The following is a 20,543-nucleotide window of genomic DNA, read 5'->3' as shown; positions in this document are numbered from 1 at the left end:
GACAACCGCGTCTATATTGTGATGATGATGCCGACAAGTCGCCTTGTCGCGCGAGCTACTTTTGGCTTGCGGTATTGAGCACATCGTTGTGACCATCACGTTGTTGACGTTGGGATGATCGCCGATCTGACCACGGTTTAGAGCAGACGGCGGTAGGTTTGACTTTAGGCGTGGACTAGGAGGTTAATGCTGGTTAAGTGTCACGTAGTATCATTTAATTCTGATTGCAGTTGCCCGGTTCGGGTCATCACCCTTCAGTCGGCACACATTCCCAGGGGCCATCAACATCCTCGTATGCCGTAGCGACCGTTCGGGACTGAAAACATGCCGAATCTGGCCGCGATTGCGCTGCGGGGATGGGCGTCACGCTGGGGCTTGCACGTGAGCAAGAGGTTGACGGCCCACCGACTTCGCGCCCAGCTGCCGTCTGCGATTGCAAGCAGCAGCGCAGCGGGCCCATCCCCCGCAGTTGTGTCAGCTGCTTTCCACATGTCATCTACTGCATGTGTCAGGTATGAATTGAATCTATTGTTCGCTGATAAAAAACCTCATTCGCGACGTATTTACATAATGTCAAGTGCTCGGAACTTTCCCCACCCGACAGCGACGTTCGACGCGGTCTCGCGACCTGCGCTCTGTGAATAATTCATCTAGGCATTTGACTGCGCTCTATTCATCTCTGTAATCGCCGTTTTCCTCCTCCCCGGGCAGGCAATGTACTAGTACATGCAAAAGGCAGACGACAAACCTGACCCATGTACGTGTAGAACACACACGCGAAAGGATGTTCTTTCTACTGAGTCCACTGTACGTTTGCACAGAGGAGCGCCGGTACACTCTCTCCCTAGACCAAAGTTCCGTCTGTGGCTTTTCTGCCTTGCGGGCCGAAGTCGTGCAAACGAACGAAACACTCGCAAAGACACGTCTGCGAGGAAAACTTCCTTGTTCCTGAAGGCGCGCCCCGCACACAGAAAAAAGAAAACAAAAATGGGTCCCCGCGTACTTCCCTACGGCTAGCTTTTTACCCCACCGTACGTGTTGCTGGCAAACGCAGGGCGGAGAGCATGACAAGCGAACGGCGACGTCTGCCCCGGGTCGCTTCGGCGAACGACCTGCCGGTGCGCGAGGCCCAGGACGATCTCATGAGCATTGTGCTGGGCATGGACTTCGGCGAGCCGGCCCTCGCCGAGGCGATGAAGGCCCTCGGCGGCGCGCTCGAGTACAACCTCCCAGGGGGCAAGCGCACCCGACTGCTGGCCGTCGTCCAGACCTACGAGCTCCTCGCAGAAGAGGCGGCCCCGCACTTGCACCTGGCCTGCCTGGTTGGCTGGTGCGTTGAACTGGTGAGGCCGCCTTCTGGTCGCGAAGGCTCTCTGGAAGCCAGTACCTACGTGCTTATGCTGTGTGCCAGGCATCGCTGCTACTCCGTTAAGGCATGCGAGTTTCAGCTGGCCAACTTGCGAGCACGTCACGAAGAAATGGGTCTAAGTGTGTTCAGGCAGAGTGCATGACAGTGAAACTGTCCCATGCAGGGGTTCCCTGGTGGTTGCACTGCTGCCACGTGTCCCATGCAGAGCAGTGACATGAAAAATGCATGCGGGCTTCAACTCTCAGGTGGCGCGAGGTTTACCTTCATTTGGCTGCGAGCGGATAGCCATCAATGATAGCAGAGCGCAGCAGATGGGGCTGTGGCATTATGGCCTTCGTGCTCATGCACCCCCCCCCCCCCCCCGGCCCCCATTTTCACTCCATCATTTGTCACACTGATTGGTCTTCGGTCGCATGACAGTGTCAAAAAACCGCAAGTGCGTGCAGTAGGTTGGAACGAAATGACATGAAACCGAATGCCAATTCTTCTATATACATGCTCCTGTGTCAACAGTGGCAATGAGTAATGGTTCAATGCCAAGTTTTGTGTCTGCACACATTTGAGGTTGTAGAACAGATGACAGCTCTCATGTCACCTCTCATGTCATGACACCTAGTAATTACATGTCACATGTTTATACATGTTTCAGTGTACATGTTAGATTTTATTCATGCTACATAATGCAGCAAACTAAATAGCAGACTCATCGAAACTAGGGACAATCAGTCACATTAATTCTCTGGGGTATTTTTAGACCATCAGCTAAGTGGCTAGATAAGGCATCAGATAAGTGACTTTACATTGTGGTCACCGTGTGTAATGCAGCTTCCTATGTGCTCTTTCGTTTGTCTCTATCGCCATGCCTCAAAAGCATATTGTTTGCAGCCATCTGTGCAGTCCACATGCCTTCTTGTGCACTGGAAACAAAAGACAGTCTATTAACTAGACAAATGAGGAAATGAGCATGGCACATGTTCCTGTTTGACACTTCCTCATTCATCCTGTTCTGCACGTTTACCTGCTGAGGGCATGAGCTAACTAACCAACAAGTTGCAGCTTCTTTTTGTCTTGTATACAGATATAAAGCACCGAAATATATAACTTCTTTTTTTCACGTTTTCTCGTGCCTTTGCATTATTTTCTAGTGTACTTTTCTCGCTTTGTAGTATTGGTTAGTTTTGAACTTTTGCACACAGTCTCTTGAAATTAAAGATGTCAGATCATAATGAGTTTGCACCCATGTTCTTTAAGGCTTGCAGAGTTTCATCATCTATTCGTTTTGACAATGTTTCAGGCATACATTATTCTTTGGAAACGTAAATATTTAACATAGAGCACCTCGAAGGTAATCCAAACATTCAGTACCACCAATTCGTAAAACATTACACCACGTAAAATCAAATCTATGACTGCTTAATCTCACTTTACTGTAAAAAAAAGTTGCGTGAAAATGTGGTACAAAGAGAAGTTGCATTTGTTTTTGTATGCTGTGCAACATGAATAAGAAAACGGTGCCCGATTTGGAAAGAGCAAACAAAATTTATATAACTGCTTTAAGCTTTAAACAAGAAGAAAGGCAGTTAACCGAGGGTCCCGATTTTTATTAGTCATATCATGAGAAGCCAACAAACACTGACACCAAGGACAACATAGGGAAAATTACTTGTGCTTAATAAATGGAATGAAGAAACGATAAGTTGATGGAAATTAAAGTGGATGAAAAAGCAACTTGCCGCAGGTGGGAACTGAACCCACAACCTTCGCATTCTTCGCAAGGTCCACCTCTGGCATAACTTGCATCACATATGCCTGGTTCTGTGCCAAATAGAATGCATTGACCTTGGCATAAGGAAGTAACGACAACGCTAAACGTATGGGATGCCGATTTTCCTGTTCCCAGGGGCTGCATATCGCTTTTGTGGCTTTGTCTTCCTGAGAAGTGGCAAGACTGCACATTTATTTATTTGTTTATTTATTTATTTATTTATTCACTGATTCATATATACATGCTGTAATGAAGCAGACGCGCCCCTGTGTATGTGCCGACTGAAGAGGAAGACGAAGGACCGTGCTGTGATCGCGAGCGAGCCCCGTGCTACGGACAGTCCTTGCAGTGCCTTTCTATACCTAGCGTTAATTTCACAACGTTGTGAACGACAACAAACCTCGTCGCATTTGGTGGAGGTTGCTGAGATCCTTTGCCTCATCCTGGAGCTGCGCACTCGGACCCTGCCAACAAGATCGCCCTGCACTATGCCTGATCCCGCCACGTCGTTGCCTGCACCACCGGCTGCCACTATCGTCTGCGCCGGCGTCCCTCATCAACGCAACCCACCCATTTTCAGTGGGACCGCCGAACACGACGTGGGAGACTGGCTGTCATAGTACGAACGTGTAAGTGCCCATAACAAATGGGACGACCAATCTAAGCTGACCCACGTGCCTTTCTACCTTGCCGACGTAGCCAAACATTGGTTCTTTAACCACGAATCCCACTTTATAAGCTGGTCATCGTTTAAGACTCTTTTTGCCGAAGTGTTTGATCGCACTGCTGTGCGTAAGCTACAAGCTGAACAGCATCTATGCCAGCGTGCACAGCAGCGTGGAGAGGCATTCCCCTGCTACATTGAGGATGTTCTCGATTAATGCAAGCGGGTAAATCCCAGCATGCCAGAGGATGACAAGATCAAGCACATCCTCAAGGGTATCAAGGACAGCGCATTCCTGATGTTGCTGGCCCAACTAGCTTATCCATCTTCATTAACCTCTGCCAGAGCTTTGACAAGCTATGCCACTGACGTTCCATCACCCGCTGATTCAGCATGTCTCGAGCATTGCGATTTCTACCAACCTGACCGACTCGACCCGCTCGCAGCATATCAAAGATTTTATTCGTGAAGAGGTGTGGGGAGGGGGGGGGGTTACGTGAAGAGGTGGCCAGGCAGCTCTCGCTGCTGCCTCACAGTGACGCACCTATGGCAGCTTTGCCTCCAATGCTGCAGCAAGCCATCCGGACTCAGACATCTGAAGCGCTTGATGCAGCTCCTACAATTGTACATATTGCACACAATACATATTGTACAGTGCTCACGGAATGAAATGGGACACGGAGCATTTAGTAGAACCCTACATATGTGCAAAGTACGCGAGAGCAGCATGTCATGTCGCTAGGAATTTGGTCACCAAAGGTGACCAGGACTCCGATGTAAGTGTATGCGCCAGAATTACGTCGATGTGACACGAACTGCAGCCGGTTGAAACGAAAGTGTGCACATTACTTAGCCCTAAATTGACGCGTTTCATTCCGTGAGCACTGTACACACATACTGTCAGTCCCAATTGGGATCGTAGCAGGAGTGCACAAACAAAATGGGAAAGACATAGTGGGACAGTATTCACTGAATGCATTGTAAGTATGCAATAAGGATGGTTAGTATCATGTGTAATTTGATTAACAACAAGAAATGAAGAAAAAGATATTGTACTACTGCAGGCCGGTATAAGCATTCTGAGCATTAACGAAAAGAAAGCTATGTCGCAGATGTTTTATTTTATAGTGATGTGCAAAATATTTCAAACGAAAGGATGTTAGCAGTGGATGGGCCACAATCATTCCATTTTCTTTTTGTGAAGGGAAAAAAAAAGGAATATCTATAGCAGTCAGTATGGAACAGTGTTCGTAAGTGTGTGCAAGTATTAGTTTCTCGTGAGACGTGTCTGTGATCTATAGGTGCGTTTGGAAGTGTCAGTTTTCTCCAGGCCATGAATGAGTTTATACATGAACTTGAAAGGAAGCTTTAGCTCGGGACAGATCTCATTTCCTTATTCAAATACATGTAAAGCGCGTAAATGCTTCTGTGAGACAATACTGGACCGATTTGAATGAAACTTGTTGCATGTGAGGGATACCTCCTAGTGACTCTGGGAAGCAGAATTATCGTTTAGAGTGTGGAATTTTCGACAAAAATTTTTAAAATAGCTTAAAAAATATAAAGCATGATGTTTACAAATCCTTAACTAGGCACGAAAAATGCATATCGCAGTTCTGTAAACTGCATCTCTTAGAACTTCTAAACTGGATGTTGGATATATGAATCTACAGCTTAGGTCAAATTACCAAAATGTTTACCACAGTCTTGCAGAAATCCTACTAAAATATTATTGGTATATTTCAGAGTGATGTATAATGCATCAATTTTGTCCACTTTGATGTAGCGTTAATAGCTCTTGTCTACTAAATTGTGATACCTTGATTAATTACTCAGTAGCAGATTCGTAAACCCAATAGTTTCACTTTTTGAAATTTATTGATTTTCAACAATTTTTATTAAAAAATCAACATCCTAAATAAAAGATTCGCTTCCTACAGCCATTAGGTTTTTAACATATTCTTTTAGATGTGACAAACCTTACCAAACTCGGTGAAGTGATTGCCGAGAAATTCTACTTGTCCGTTACTGTGCAGGTGCTTAGATACGAGCTCGTAAGCTTAAGCTTCCTCATAAGATGAGATGATTTGGCTTTGATTTCACTCGCCAATTCTGTGCCGTGGTAGGAAGGCTGGGGCTTGTTTCAGCCAATCAGTAACAAGAACCAGCTGCATGTACCTGAGATAAAAGGAGGGTTCGCCCACAGGTGCAGCTCATCTTTGCGGGACGTGATGCTTCCATTCAATCAACTTCACGTGCAGAGTGATCAGGAGCGGACAACGGGGGAGTCGTCTCAGGATTTGTATTTCCGGTTGGCTGACACAGCTTACAGCTTTCACTGCCCTCCGCAAAATTGGAGAGATGGAGTTTTTCCCGGGTGCTCCTTCTGCCTTGGTCAGTCGGTGTCACTGACCACCAGCAGCCTAATGCGAATAATTTGTCGCAGTGTGCACAAAGCTCAAAAGTAGGAGCACACAGCATGTGAATTGTAAATATAGAATACATGGGCATTATTAATAGACAGTCGTATATGGTTTCTCGAAAATTCAGACTCCGATGAATTATAATTTGGTTAATGGAAGCAGATATAGAAATATTGACTGAACTGGATTAGTCTCAAGGCCTTTTGAAGTCTCTTAGTTCAAGCAAGGATTTCAGGCAATTCGGCTTCCCATGAGCTGAAGAATGTGGTGTACAGCAGAGAGAACATCTGTCGGGCGTATAGTATACTCTCAAACATCAGTCTAACGTACTTCACGTGACCAAAGATACGAGTTGAATGAAGTCAACTAATATGCTCCATGAGCCCCGTGCAACATATTTTCTGTTAAACTTGACATGAAATAACCCTCACTTGTACAGATGTTTTTCATCGAACGGCAGCTGCTTTATGTAGTCACCTGGCTGGCCTAATTTATGAAGTTGCCCCGCAGTAATATTGCTCAGCGACACCAGCTCTCGTGCTGTTACACTTTCCAAGGCCTCAAAATATACAGTCGATTCGCAAATACGGTCTCGTTAAAAGCGTTATGCATGATTATGTAGGTCACTCAAATGTACCCAAAGTTCCGTGAAATCGTAATGAAACAAATAAATGCTTTGGGTTTCATTTGCATCTTCTGCATATGTTTTGGTTCTTGATAAGGTGTTGTATGCATGCTTCACTTGAAGCCTACTACAGCCACACCTTGGCCTCATTTAGTATGCAGGCTACTTTGCATCTCGTTACAAACACTTGTGTCACTTGTTCTGGCTGTACATCTGTTTGAATGCAGCCATGCATGCACATACCTATGTCAGGGAAGGAAAGACTTGAACACTGGCGGCCTAAAATCTGGAGTAAATTCCGCCATGAAAGCAATACTTCACCCTTTGTGCATTAAGAGTACTGTATATACTCATGTAAGGGCAGCACTTTTCAGAGCGCGACTCTTGAGCACCCGTTCCTGGGGTGAGCGTCAGCAGCATAACCGAGCGAACGAACACAGCGAAAGATAAAAGAACAAATGCGGAGCGGAAATGAGACAGGAGCCGCGAATGGTGGAGACGGCGCAGGAAACAGGTGTTATGCAAGTCCGCCTGAACGTTCGATGCCTACTCGTATCTCGTCTCAGCCGGACTGCTCGTTCTGTGCTATTGTGTGCTCGCGTTAACTCTCGCTTGTTTGGTTTGCATGGTTTGGTCTCGTTTGCGCTTGTTTCGATTGTAATAGTTTGTGATTGTTTTATAATCTGATTGTGTGCGCGACGCGAATTGTGTAGTACTTTCTGGAAACCACGCGGCACCAGCGATTACACTGGAACGTTCGATGAGTTACGTATAAAAGCCGATGCGCTTGACCTGCAGATCATATTTTCAACGATCGCCGACTCTGTTACATGTCTCTCAAATTATTTGCCTCAGTATATCGCTGCATTCAAATTTCGCATTAGGGAGTGTCGTAATCAGTGGTGATATTTTTTTTTCTAGAATCTTGGCTGGGTGAGGCCCTTACATGAATCAGGCCGATGACTGCCCACTAAAGGCTCGTACTGTTTCTGCAACTGTAGCAGAGGGTAAGAGAGGCAAAAATTACATGTCATAAACGTTTTTATTACTTTATTTCGCTGATCCAAACAGGGCTTCCTTCTTTAGAAACGAAATGCCACCGATCTGACTGGAAACAATGCCAACACAGCCGAGACGATGCGCCACACAAAGAAATAATGGCACGGCGGCGGCAATGGAAAAGCAGCTAGCGTCATCTAGCGGTATCAAAACGGGACATTTTGAATTTTTTTCAGAAATTTTGCACTCCAAAGTGGGGGTGTGCCCCTTATGGGAGTATATATGGTAGCTATTCCCACGCAGGATCCGCGCTTCTCATTGATCACCCGATACAAAGGATAACCAAGGTCATTATTGTCGCTTAAAAACACATAATTCTGCCCAAGACTGCATTTTACTCAGGTGTGGATAACTTGAACTTCTGACAGCCTAACAGAAATTATGAGAAACCAATCTCATTTGCTATCCAGGAATGTCTTAAGCATGCCTTGGGAGGTGTTAACTTGTGGCACTATGTTGTGCTATGTGTGGTGGGTGCCATTCCCTTCACCACCCTGCCTTACCCCATAGGCGGGAGGCAACTGGTACTTCGAGTGCCATTTTCTCAAGGACCAGTTCAGAACATCGCGCAGCATGTGCGACCAGCGGTGCAGCACTCGAAACTACAGCATCTCGAACACTAGCTGTCAGGCGGGAAGAATGCAAGACTGCTCCCCTTATCACCCTACCATTGTGCGGTTCTCGCATTGTGTTAGACTGATCTACTTCGGGATCAGCCCTTGAAGATGGTTAAACACTCACAAGAAATCGCTCTATCACACCATCAGACCTAGGAACTCTGGTCCTGAATACCAATGCAAGGAATGACACTACAGTTCAAGACATCGCATGTCACGACCTCAATGGCTGCAGAACTAATGGCCCTGCATCAAGCACTAGAATTCATTGATTCTGAAAGACCTAGAAAATGGGCTGTGTTCTGTGATTCAAAACCGGCATTACAGTTCACGCAGTCAGTTCTCTGACACGGATGCCATGACCAATTGACATACGAAATCGCGAAACTTTACCATCACGTCCAACACAAAGGTCACGAGGTCATTTTTCACTGGGCACCTGGCCATTGTGGAATCGGTGGCAATGATTCCGCCGATAACGCTGCTCGCACAGCACATCAAGAAGAGCACAGCGTTCCAATTCTGCTTTCGAGGACAGACGCTGCAAGGCAGCTTCGACACCTGGCACGCAGTCTCACACTGACCGAGTGGAACTCGCCAAACTTACGACTTACACAACTGCATTGACTAAACCCCTCCCTGCAACTTCGACCTCCACTCAGACTTCCTCGACGTGAAGCTAGGCTTCTCTGTTGCCTTTGGTTAGGAGTTGCCTTCACAAAGGCATACTCTACATTAAATGGAGTGATTGACAGTGCAGCATGCGAGGTCTGTGGCACCGAAGAAAACATCGACCACCTGCTGTGTCACTGTCCACGATTCACCCCAGAGAGACAAGAACTTTCCAAAGTTTTCCAAAAACTGGACAATCGGCCACTTTCTGTGCAGGTGCTGCTGGAACACCGCCCCCATCGCCCATCGGCCCATAAAGCGGTGAAGGCACTTTTTTGCTTCTTAAGGACGACGGGCTTGTGCGACCATCTGTGACTATTAATGCAATTTCTGTAAGACCACAGACGTCAGCGAACTCACTGCAATTTCCTTCTTTCCTTCCCTCCTCTCTCTCCCTGTTATCTTTGTTTTCCTCCTTTTCCATTCCCCCAGTGTAGGGTAGCCAACCGGACGTTATTCTGGTTAACCTCCCAGCCTTCTGATTTTCTCTTTCCCTCCTGGTCCTGAAAGTCAATGCCTTAGCCAACCGCACTACCATGACATTGACGAAGTGTGAATACTGAAACCATTGCTTCACGAGGCAGTGGCTGTGGTGCGTGCTACAGCGCATAAGACGAACAAGCACTGAGGTGTAAGAGTGTTTTGTCACAAAGGTCCTGCTTCTCTTCACCAAGAAAGCATCGTGTTAAAAGCAGCGCATGCATACACAGGCACAGAAGATCACGTGCAACATAAATAGCCAGTACTGTTTTAGTGTAATGGAGTGGTGGAGCAATGCCATAAATACACATGATTATTTCTTTACACTCCTGGTTGTGACCTTACTTTGTCACCATTGTAGTGTAGGTGGCAGTGATGCACCGCAAGCCAGCAGATGATGCAGGGACCCATTTATTCTAGATACGATATAGCAGCATATCCAAGGGTGAGGCATGTAATTTCCAACTGCACAGCTGGACTAAGCTAAAACAAGACAACTTTCAGTTCTGTGTTATGCCATGTCTCTTATGTTGTGTAGTACATTCGTTCGCTTTGTCTTCTGCATAATGCTTCATTAACTTACCAAGCCAATGACCTTGTTAATAATGGAAAGGGGCTTTTCAGTTTTTGATAAGGCTTTGATCAGGTGTCAACGCAACAAGGGTGCGGTGTTGATTATTGTCTACGCATGTCTTGTGCAGCTCCAGTGCTACTTCCTCATGTTGGACGACATCATGGATGGATCAACAATACGCCGCAGCCACCCATGCTGGTACACGCGCCCTGACGTGGGACTGCGGGCCATCAACGACGCCCTCTTCCTCGACAAAGCCCTTGGCTGGGTGCTACGGCAGCGTGTCCGTTCACTGCCCTGCTACCTTCCGTTGCTGGAGCTCTTCCATGAGGGTGACCTCCGCACCGTGCTCGGCCAGGAAATGGACATGGTGTCTGCCGCTGCACACAGCAAGTGCGAGTTCACGATTGACCTCTACTGGGCCACGGTCACATTCAAGACGGCCTTCTACTCCTTCGCTCTGCCCATCCGTGCTGGAATGCTTCTGGTGAGGTGCCCGTCATCAGAGTTTTTTTATGTACGTTCGTCTGGCCGTGTTTCGACCTAGATCACAGCAACCTGGAGCTGCTGTAGACCAGACCCAGATAAGGCTTTCCCAAGGTGAACGTACAGCTCCTCGTTAGAGCAGTCGAAGGCTGGGAGCATAAGCATGTCAGTGCTTTTACTCTTGTAAACGAACATGGCGAGTAAACAAGGCACACACCAGCCGCTGCAGACACCGTGCCAACAATTGAAGTTGCATCAGCCATGTGACCAGAACTCTGCCAGATATCGGTCATGCTTCCACATCAAATATGAACTCTCCTCCAAGTGCTCCGAGATGGAGCAAGCTGCTCTGATGGCCAAATGTAAAGCGTACCACCAGAGTGCTCGAAAGCGACCATTCAAGTGTGCCATTATTTCTGTCAGTGTCTGCCTCACAGGCCCTCTGTTGGAACATTTCACTGTTTTACTCATGTGACATCTTTGCAAATGTGGAGAGGTAGGACAGGCTGGATTAGCAAGCAAAGCAGCAGCTTGGTGTCTCTAGTAATCTTTGCTGCTGTGCTTCATGGTGTGCAAAATGTCATGCCAGCATGAGTCCACCTGTTGGGTAGTCTAGTGTTGTTGAGGCTTGCTGTTCAGAACTGTGAGCACTGAAGAACCAGAGTGTCAGCACAGCTGTCTATTCTATCTGTCTGTGCCAAACCCTTTTGTTTGCAAACATGCAGCTTGTCTATTCGTTTGCTGTGCCCTTCCTATTCCCTTTCCGATGAAGCAGACAAGTGTTTCACCCCTTCCAGAGACAGTTGCAAGCCTGTCTCTGACTGCTCTGTTTGTTTTTAAACTCTAGTGAACTTTGATATAGCTAACACGTGTCCAGCACATTATCTGGTAGAATAGTGGTGAGTGGTGGCACATGGTAACACTCTCAGGGTTAGTTCTAGTAGTAAAACATAAATACCTCAGAAAGTGGAGGGCCAAACGGTGCTACGCTAGCTCATTTGGTAAGAGCATCAGACACGTAATGCGAAGATGCGGATTAGTATCCCACCTGTGGCTAGCTTATTTTTCATCCACTTTCATTTCCATTAATTTATCATTTATTTAATTCAATTAGTAAGTACAAGTAATTTCCCCTATGTTGTCCTTGGTGTCTTTAACTTCTTATCACATGATAAACGACGTAATTTTAATATTTGATTGACTGTGGCTTCTACCGCTATAATGAAACCACGGTGCGAGAAATAATACAGTATTGGTTACAGCAAAGTGAAATGTTTGTTCACTCACAGCTGAAGCATAAATTCTAGTAGTGAAAGCACCACTTGGCATCAACAACTTGAAATGGTGCACTAGGGATGCATGTGTGCTTTGGCCAACGAATTGGCTTGGCTGGCCTGCAGTTGGCAAACCAACGTGTGCTGATCCTGTGTGATCACATTGATCGTATTTTTGCATATCGATAGCAGTGCAAAATGTTTTCTTTATTTTACTGTCACTCACACGTAACTTATCGGCACAGCAGGCCACCTGCAGGCAATCAAATTCGACAAATGATTTGCTGGCCTGTCAAAGGCATAATGGTTGCGTTTCTCTCATATACCCTATAACATCTTTTCATCAATATGAGCACGTAAGCTTATAAATAATGTAAGCTACTATAATGAAGGTATTTTCACGCTGCTTGCGACTTTGCTGTAACGAGGTTAGATTAGTAATGTATCAACATTTCGGCCAGGAACACGGGTTGCGCTTTCTCGTAACCACTGGGCACCTTGCAGGCAGGCATCGAGGACAGCTCGTTACATGAGCAGGCACAGGAAGCAGCGCTGGCCCTCGGTCGCATCTTCCAGGTGCGCGATGACTACATAGACTGCTTCGGCTCGGTCGAGGACATTGGCAAAGTGGGCACTGACATAGTGGACCGCAAATACTCCTGGCTTCTGGTTACTGCTCTTCAAGTTGCGTCACCGCAGCAGGCCGAAACCATACGGGTATGCGAATCGGTTTGCTACTTTTATTCTAGTAAAAAACAGCGACTGTAGACACCAAGATGTCGTGAGAAGGTACCATACATTAGAACGGATTTGGGATGATGTTTCACATAACTTGAAGACACAACAGAAATAGAAAGTAACATTTTCTGTAAAAGACATGTTGACACGCATAAATTATTTATCATTGTTTATCTTTTTTTCGGAGAATGCCTCTCACTCGCTGATGACTTAGTTATCGCTAAGTGCATGACATGCCTGCATGCATAGAAACTTTCCCGAATGTTGTCGTTGATTCTTTGTGTTGTTTATGTTGTTGCCGAAGCTTGTATAATCAGACTATGTGCGCGATGCAAGTAGTGTTGTACTTGCTGAAGGGCGCGTGAGCACCAGCGATTATGCTGGAATATTCTATGAGTCGTGTACAGTCGACACTCGTCGACTGTGGACTCTAATAATCCAGCGAGGAAGGTTTGTTCCATCCGAAGTCTGTTCTATCCAAAATTAGGGTCACAGTGTGTTGCGAAGTGGTGGAACTTCACATGTACCATCATCTAAACTGAAGGCGATCACAACAACCACGAAAACACCAAAATTAAACTAAATGTAATATATAAACGGGTTTACATTGTTATCATACAACCACGCGGCACGGCACCATGGTGACCGCCGTTTTCCGGATGCTGATTGCCGAAATATGGCAGTTTCTCCGCACTAGCACATATAAACACGCACACAACGACAAGATTAATGGTTGCCACGACGGTGGGGAGCGAGCCGGTCAGCTCCTTGCCATGCCGCCGCCACAGTGACACAAGCATTAGCTACAGTTAGTTTTTCACACAAAACATTGGTCGGTAGAATAAACCGGTGTCCTAATTTTACCTTTCACGACAAACGGCGACTACCATCAAACCTGCAGCATGAACAAGAGATGCGGTAGAGGCAAGCTCAACTTGTAGCCCGCATCCGGCTTCCGCTGCCCTGCATGCTGGACGACTCAGTCACATCACGTGCTTTACAGTATGAACGCCATAAAAAGCACTCTGCCTTCTTTTTTTTTTTGCGTAGATCGATGCGATGAGGAATGAAGCGTTCTTAAAATGATGGATTTTGCAATCATGAGTGGCTGTTTTTGAAGCTCTGTATGCTACAGCATTGCTTAGCAGATCAAGCCTAGCGGCACTTTTGGCACTTCGGCGACGTTGATCTGCCTGAGTGGTCAAACCGAAAGACTCTTTGTTAGCCCGCAGGACGTTTCGTAGGGCACGCTGTTGCATGGGACATGCCGTTGCAGGCGGCTTTCTGCTAGCGCCTTTGTTCTATAAGAAAAAGTGCATTTTCGCCCGTTTCTCAAGTGGCTGGAAATATTTGCACAAATAGCCGCAGCAAAGTATGTTGTATTTCCACCATCTATACAAAATGTGCCCGAAGATTTGTCTGTTGTAGCCGATAGTCTGTTATAGCCAGGTCCATTGCATGGGTAATATAGGTAGACCAAACTAAGCGACAAGAACGGCCTGTTATGTACAAAAGTATGTTGTATGCGGATCCGTTGCAACAGGCATGGATTGTATAAATGGTTGACACGCTTGACCCACTGATCAGATTTTCTATGAAGATGCATGTGTGTGTCACTGTCGTTCTGCCCGAGTGTGATTTGTTTCGTGGGCACAAGTTCCCCCGATAAAAGGTTAGTTTTGCGACTCGCTGTTGTACCACGGTGTGATTCCTCACCGTCACGATGTGACAATATGACAATATCCCTTTCAGGTACTGCAGGCACAATCGTGCACACCAAGATAGTGCATCAACAGCAAAAACACTGATGAAAACAATCATATTTAAAACGAGTTGCAACATCTTTAAATGCTTCTGATTACACCTTTGGTGCAGATTTGAATAATACGATGTGTAAAGTGTTTTAGTAAAACAAGTTGGAAGGTAGACGACTGGTTGTTTGCCCACTGCCTCAGTATGTCGCCTTTTCTGGATTTACTTCTTTCGTGGCTTTTCACAGTGTGTTATCAGGCATGTTTCAGGCGACTTGGATAGGTGCTTTCCAAGTATGCTAGACATGAAATAGTTGATGTCCTCCTATCTGACGTTCCTGTAGAGAGCTCTCACATGGAGTCCACATTCAGTAAAGTTAATAAATCTCGCCTAAGCATTGAAAATTCTTCATCCATTCTGCAGCTGTGCACTTTTCATGATCCTGAATGTGCGAAATGTCGTGAAATGTTCAGTGTACAGGATGCACAAGACGTGCAACATGCATGACAAATGGGAACACTACAAAGCAAGAAGGAAGTGTTGTGCCTCTACTAAAATTCAACTCCTATTAGTGTTTGCCATTCACAAGGGTCTGTCAGGCACACATTGTGAAATGTGGCTGTTGCTGCTAGGTTGCAGAGGCTCAATTCGGTTCCTACTGTTGTGTTTTGTACAATCCCTGTGAGCATGAACAGAGCATGTGCAGTGTGAGCGCTGATTGATTTGGCCCCCAATTTGGAAAGTGGTCCATGTCATGCATCAGTGGTGCGCTTTTCTCGTGAAGGCTGATGGACGTGCCTGCAACCTTCCGAGACCTTACTGACTCCAATGTTGAATGTGAAATTACTCCTCTAACTTGAGAAAATAGGGGAAGGCAGGAGATGGAAATTCAAGACGATTAGCAAAACGAGAACAAGGTGAAAGTGGGAGCCAACGTTTCGACAAGTGGATTTGTCTTGAAAACGACAAGTTGTAGAAACCTTGGCTGCCGCTTTCACCTTGTTCTCGTTTTGCTCATCCTCTAACTTGAGTAACATATGGAAATGTGTAGGAAGGGGATTGGGTCAAATGCAATTTAGCTGCCAGCAGCATGTAGGACCCAGAAGTTCCAGCAGTAGGAACCCCTTGGGTCAGTGCTGTCCAGATAGGGAAACGCAACCCGAGATCTAACGACAAATATCTAGGATAAGCATCACTGGGCTCGGTGTATACTATCAGAAACTGTGCTGTAATTTCAATCCAATCAAATACTTTATCCTAACCTAATAATCGCTATTGCCTCCTAGATATCAGTGCATATCTTTGCACATTTATTTGCTGCAATTCTTTTCGTGATTAGATATATTACGCACAGGAGACTTCAGACAAGGAGACACGAACCAATGCAAAACGCTACGTGTAAGTCACAATTGCCAGCTTGCTAGATGAGTACACATCTTGGAAGCACATGAGACACACACAAGGCTTCGGACAAGAGTGTTGACTAACGACTCAAAACATTAACAACTTGATATTGCCGATAAGAAAAAAACAAAACAAAAATTAAAAGCAGCATTATAGAAAATCGTTTTGTGTAAAAGTAATACCAGTGCTTTGTTGTCGCAGGCACACGTGGGACGTGGTACCCCTGGCGGCGCTGACGAGGCAGCAGTGAAGGCAGTCTACAGGGAGCTGAACCTCCCAGGCCTCTATGCAGCCTACCGCGAAAATGCCTTTCGCGACCTCGATGCCCAAATCAACCAGCTGCCCCCCAAGCTGGCCGAAGTGTTGCGTCTCCAGAGGGATGCGTTATTGAAACTAGACTCGTAGCCACCTGCCCCCATTACCTTCATATCTCTAACGGACATTATATACCAGCTCTAAATGTGAGTGTACATTAAAACCGCATCTCTTTGCTTACTCATCTATTTTCCAACCAGCGTCACACACGTGTCACACATCATTTATCAATTTAAGTTGCTTCCAGAATAAAATATCTCTATACCATGCATGCGGACAACTGTTTTTCTGGCCAAAGCACATTCATGGAACCCACAATGTCGTTAGTGCTTTCTAGCGAGGGATATAGAAATCGCTCTGTTTACCATAGTGCATATCATTTGAAAAAGCATAAGATTTACCACTCAGTGTGGACATTTTGTTCTTCTGATTTTTGGCTAGCTGTTTAAGCATGCTTGAATTTATGCACAAAAACTATGAAAGGACCAGACTGAAGTAAGTGCACATGTACGTGACACTAAGCCTAAAACTACCAACTGTTTACGTTTCAGAAACTCGTACTATATATGTGGTCACACTGCGTGCGCAATGACATGTTCCCGAGCCTACCGACGCCATCAACTGTCGCCAACTAATTTCTATTTTTGCACAGATCTAAGCTTGGTCTTCATTCTGGTGCTTTCCTAGTGTTTGCTCACGAATTTAAGTATCTCCAAGGAAAATAAAATGGCATTCACATCTTCTGGTGACTGTCAGGCACCGACTCATCGACTTTAATAATACAAACTTCAGCAACAAATGGCTGTCGAAAACAAATGAAGCAGATGGTGTGCACTGAAATTGATTTAATTGTGGCTGCATTCGTAAACGTAAACAAGCTATGTCAAGTCTAAGAAACTGACAGTGGTGCCATGCTCCCCCGAACTACTTAGCGCAGTAACACAGGTGCACAATCTTGGTTGCACAGCTTCGTTTATATTACCAGAAATGGTTGTCTGCAAGTATTACACATTTATCTTGTGACTAGAGAAGAGCTGCTGAGAAATTTCGAGCGAATGCATAAAACTCTTGGGGCGACCGCCGAGCGACCGCCGCTTTTTGAGTAATGACGAGCCAGTTTGTCATAGGCATTTTCACACTTTCTGAATGACTTGCGTGCACAAAGTAGGTGGCGGTAGACGTTCTACCATCACTTTATTTATTGAATTAGATTTTCCACACTACTACTTGCAGTCGTATTTCTGTGTTCCAATCGTGTGGCTGAAGCATATCTTGTCATAACAATGAGTCATTACGGCACATATATTACAAAAAAAAAGTCCTTTTAAGGCGTTAGAAAAGAGGTCGCTTGTGTCAATCTGACATCATGATTTCATGGTGTGGTAGGACAGTAAGCTAACGCTTGCAACTTCGCAGTAATTCTTTTTCCTTAGCTGGCTTCACTTACCTAGTAGATAAAGCTGGTGCAAAATACACACGGCACGCCCGAATCAGCATATAGTGCCACTGCTCATTCTGTACGACATTCTCATGTGCTACTGGAGTCAGTGACCAGCTGAGCCATTCCCATTTCCTTGAGAGGGATGCACACATGAAAGAAATGATACGACGCACTACTGAAAGAATATTGAGGTGAAATTATCGACTTTTCGTTATTTTTTGCTTCAAATAAATGTCCAAATCCTCAAAAAACCCATGAAAAGATGCTGGCAAGCCTTGCAACGCCCTAAACAATTTACTGCAACACCGCTTCTACGAACTAGTTCCGATTTCGTTTCCCAAATAGGTGTACGTTTATTAGGCATTCAGCTCTGGCTCGCTCAGTTGTCAGCTATGCGGCCATCCATTGGGTGGATCAATGTAGTAGCATGAACAACGGCCAAGTGAGCTGCGAGTTCTAAAACATGGCAATGTTCTGCTCCCATGTCACGACACAATATCCTGCAAAACGAAACCCAAACTGGTTTGCAGAAGTGGTGCTACAGTAAATTGCTCAGGGTGTTGTGAGGCTTGCCAGTATTTGTTCTTGAGTTTTTGAGGATTCGGACCTTCGCTTGATGCACAAATTAATGAAAATTCCGAAACGTTGTCGTTACTCGGGAGTCTGCTTGAAATCATTGAAATGTCTGTGCCACCGCACATATCACAGTGCTAAGAGAGAAAAGGTAATTTCACTGTGATTTACATTGCATGACATACAGTGAATGAATCTTGTGTGCAAGGCTTATTAAGGCCATTAAAATATGCGCATTTGTACAAGAGCTTTGTTCTCTTCAAGAGTCTTAACAGAAGCCATGTCCCTAGCGGTACAAATTTGAATCGTCTTACTCCTTTAGACTCGCAAGCCGGAATTGCGACATGGCTCTCAAAAATGCACATAAAGAGCACAGGGCTTCCATGCACATATACTTTCGAATACATTAGACTTCCATTAACTCGACTGCAGTTAACTCGATCCCAACCGAAGGTCCCGTGCTGGGCCCAAGCTTTCATTATTTCAATCCTAAAATTGGCCTTCGCCAGATAATTCAAACTCGACCAGTCAGCACGTATGCACCTGACCCCTATGGCCACCCCAATAGCGACCCCTTTAGTAGCAGCATCTGTCTTGGCAGAGCTTATAGGGCAGCGAGTGTGTTAAACACGCATAGAAAAATCTCCCATCGAAAACACTTATTTTCTGCCTGTTCTAGGTACATTCTCAAGCAATAACCGTTGCCGGCAATGTCTTTTACCAATGCCATTTACCAGATTTTAACACATGCTTTTTTTTTTTTTTTTACAAAATTGGGCCTGGCATTGTCTGCACAGTGCAATCGGAAACAAAACCAAAGCCGCCTTCGTGACATACGTATGCTTTACTGCACAACATGTATTGCGGCGAAGCCGACTTTTGGAAAACGTCCGCCATTGTGCAACACATATTACATAGACCCTTGCCCATTCTTGCCATAAAATCGGGTGCACCTTAGATTTCCACTTTATTAAGGTGCTTTAATGTCATCGCTATGTTAGTTTACTTTGGATGTGCAGAAAGTGGGCACACGTTTGACTAGGGGGGCACGTTCCAATCGGGCAAATACTGCCAAATGAATTGGTGGTGTCTTGGAGATCTTCTTTTGCATCTTTTTCTTCGACCTGCCGGATAATTTGATGAATTTTGTTGCTCCCATCATGGTCGAATTAACTGAAGTCGACTGTAACAGTTGAACCTTAACCTTAAAACATCCAAAATTTTTGCGTTATACTAGAAATTTTCTTAAGCTGAGGTTTCCACATTAGCAGTGTGAGCAATTCCTTTCATAGCAATAGCAGTTATACAGACACCCCAGGTGCATTTTTGCCATCAGTGTCATCGTGATTATAAAGTCAAAGGGCGATAACACCGTTGCCGCATACCATACGCTGCAAGTGCAAGTGAAAGCATGTGAGGGGAGGCAAAGTTTTTACTGCACACTCCGCGGTCGAGCGCACCATATCTTGAAAGCGATCTGCGTTGAGGGCAGAGTGTAGGCACTTCGACGGCTCATACCTTTGTGCGTGCTGCACTCTCGCCACTCAGTTTGCGTTGAAGCGACAAACAGCACGGTCACTTTGCTCTCTGCTGCTGCCGCGCTTCCTCGCATCAGCGTTTTGACAGCGACTGTCCGCACTCATCAAGTGTGATGTGTTCATGTTTGCCTGTGCACGCTCACACCATGCTTAATTTAGTTAGTCAACGAATGTTTACAAGTTTATATGGCCGATAGAACTACTATCCTTACTTTGTGTAGCTATCTCGTTAAACTCGTTAAGGGCCACAGAAATTCTGGTGTTGGCGCTGGGCGTCCAGTGAGCGAAAATTGCCGTATGTCTTCTACATGGCACTAAAGTCCTTCTTCGACCACCAAAGTTGCTCGTACTTTGTCTGACATTCTTTACAAAGTTACTGATCGCAATTTTGGGAATGACAGCCCAGAGACAAATGTCATGAAATGAAACACCGACAGTGCATGCCTTTTGTGTTAAATCTACTGAGACAGAAATATTAAAAGTGCAAAACAATAACAGAAGATGGGCCCATGCAAGAGGCTACATTTCCACCAGAAAGCTCACCTTCGTGCATATCGTTCATGGCCAGCGCTTCCAGGTAAACATTACGGTTACATAAGCTGCAGTTGCCGGTAAGTGTGAACAGCAATCGGGGATCTTTGAATGCTGTTGCATTCCTCGCTTAAAGGCAAAGCTTAAGTGTCTTCCAAATTTTTACTTTGCTATCGCAATTGATGCCTCACCTTTCGGATGAAACCGCAACTTTTGTTCACATAGTATTAGGCTTAACAGATA

General features: G+C 45.5%; 1 protein-coding gene across 1 annotated transcript; it reads left to right on the top strand.

Annotated features, from left to right (window-relative positions):
• The first annotated feature begins 47 nt into the window (after nucleotides 1-47).
• On the top strand, nucleotides 48-16,486 carry Fpps (Farnesyl pyrophosphate synthase). Its single transcript, XM_055064337.2, has 6 exons — nucleotides 48-152; nucleotides 231-512; nucleotides 1,055-1,343; nucleotides 10,376-10,735; nucleotides 12,513-12,725; nucleotides 16,104-16,486. Exons 2-6 carry the CDS (start codon nucleotides 325-327, stop codon nucleotides 16,305-16,307), a joined length of 1,254 nt encoding a protein of 417 aa, XP_054920312.1. The 5' UTR covers nucleotides 48-152; nucleotides 231-324; the 3' UTR covers nucleotides 16,308-16,486.
• Nucleotides 16,487-20,543: the final 4,057 nt, after the last annotated feature.

The sequence above is a fragment of the Dermacentor andersoni genome, chromosome 11 (genome assembly GCF_023375885.2).
Source record: "Dermacentor andersoni chromosome 11, qqDerAnde1_hic_scaffold, whole genome shotgun sequence".
Classification (NCBI taxonomy): domain Eukaryota; kingdom Metazoa; phylum Arthropoda; class Arachnida; order Ixodida; family Ixodidae; genus Dermacentor; species Dermacentor andersoni.
Note: the sequence above shows the minus strand (reverse complement) of the source record. Positions and strands in the feature narration are given on the sequence as shown.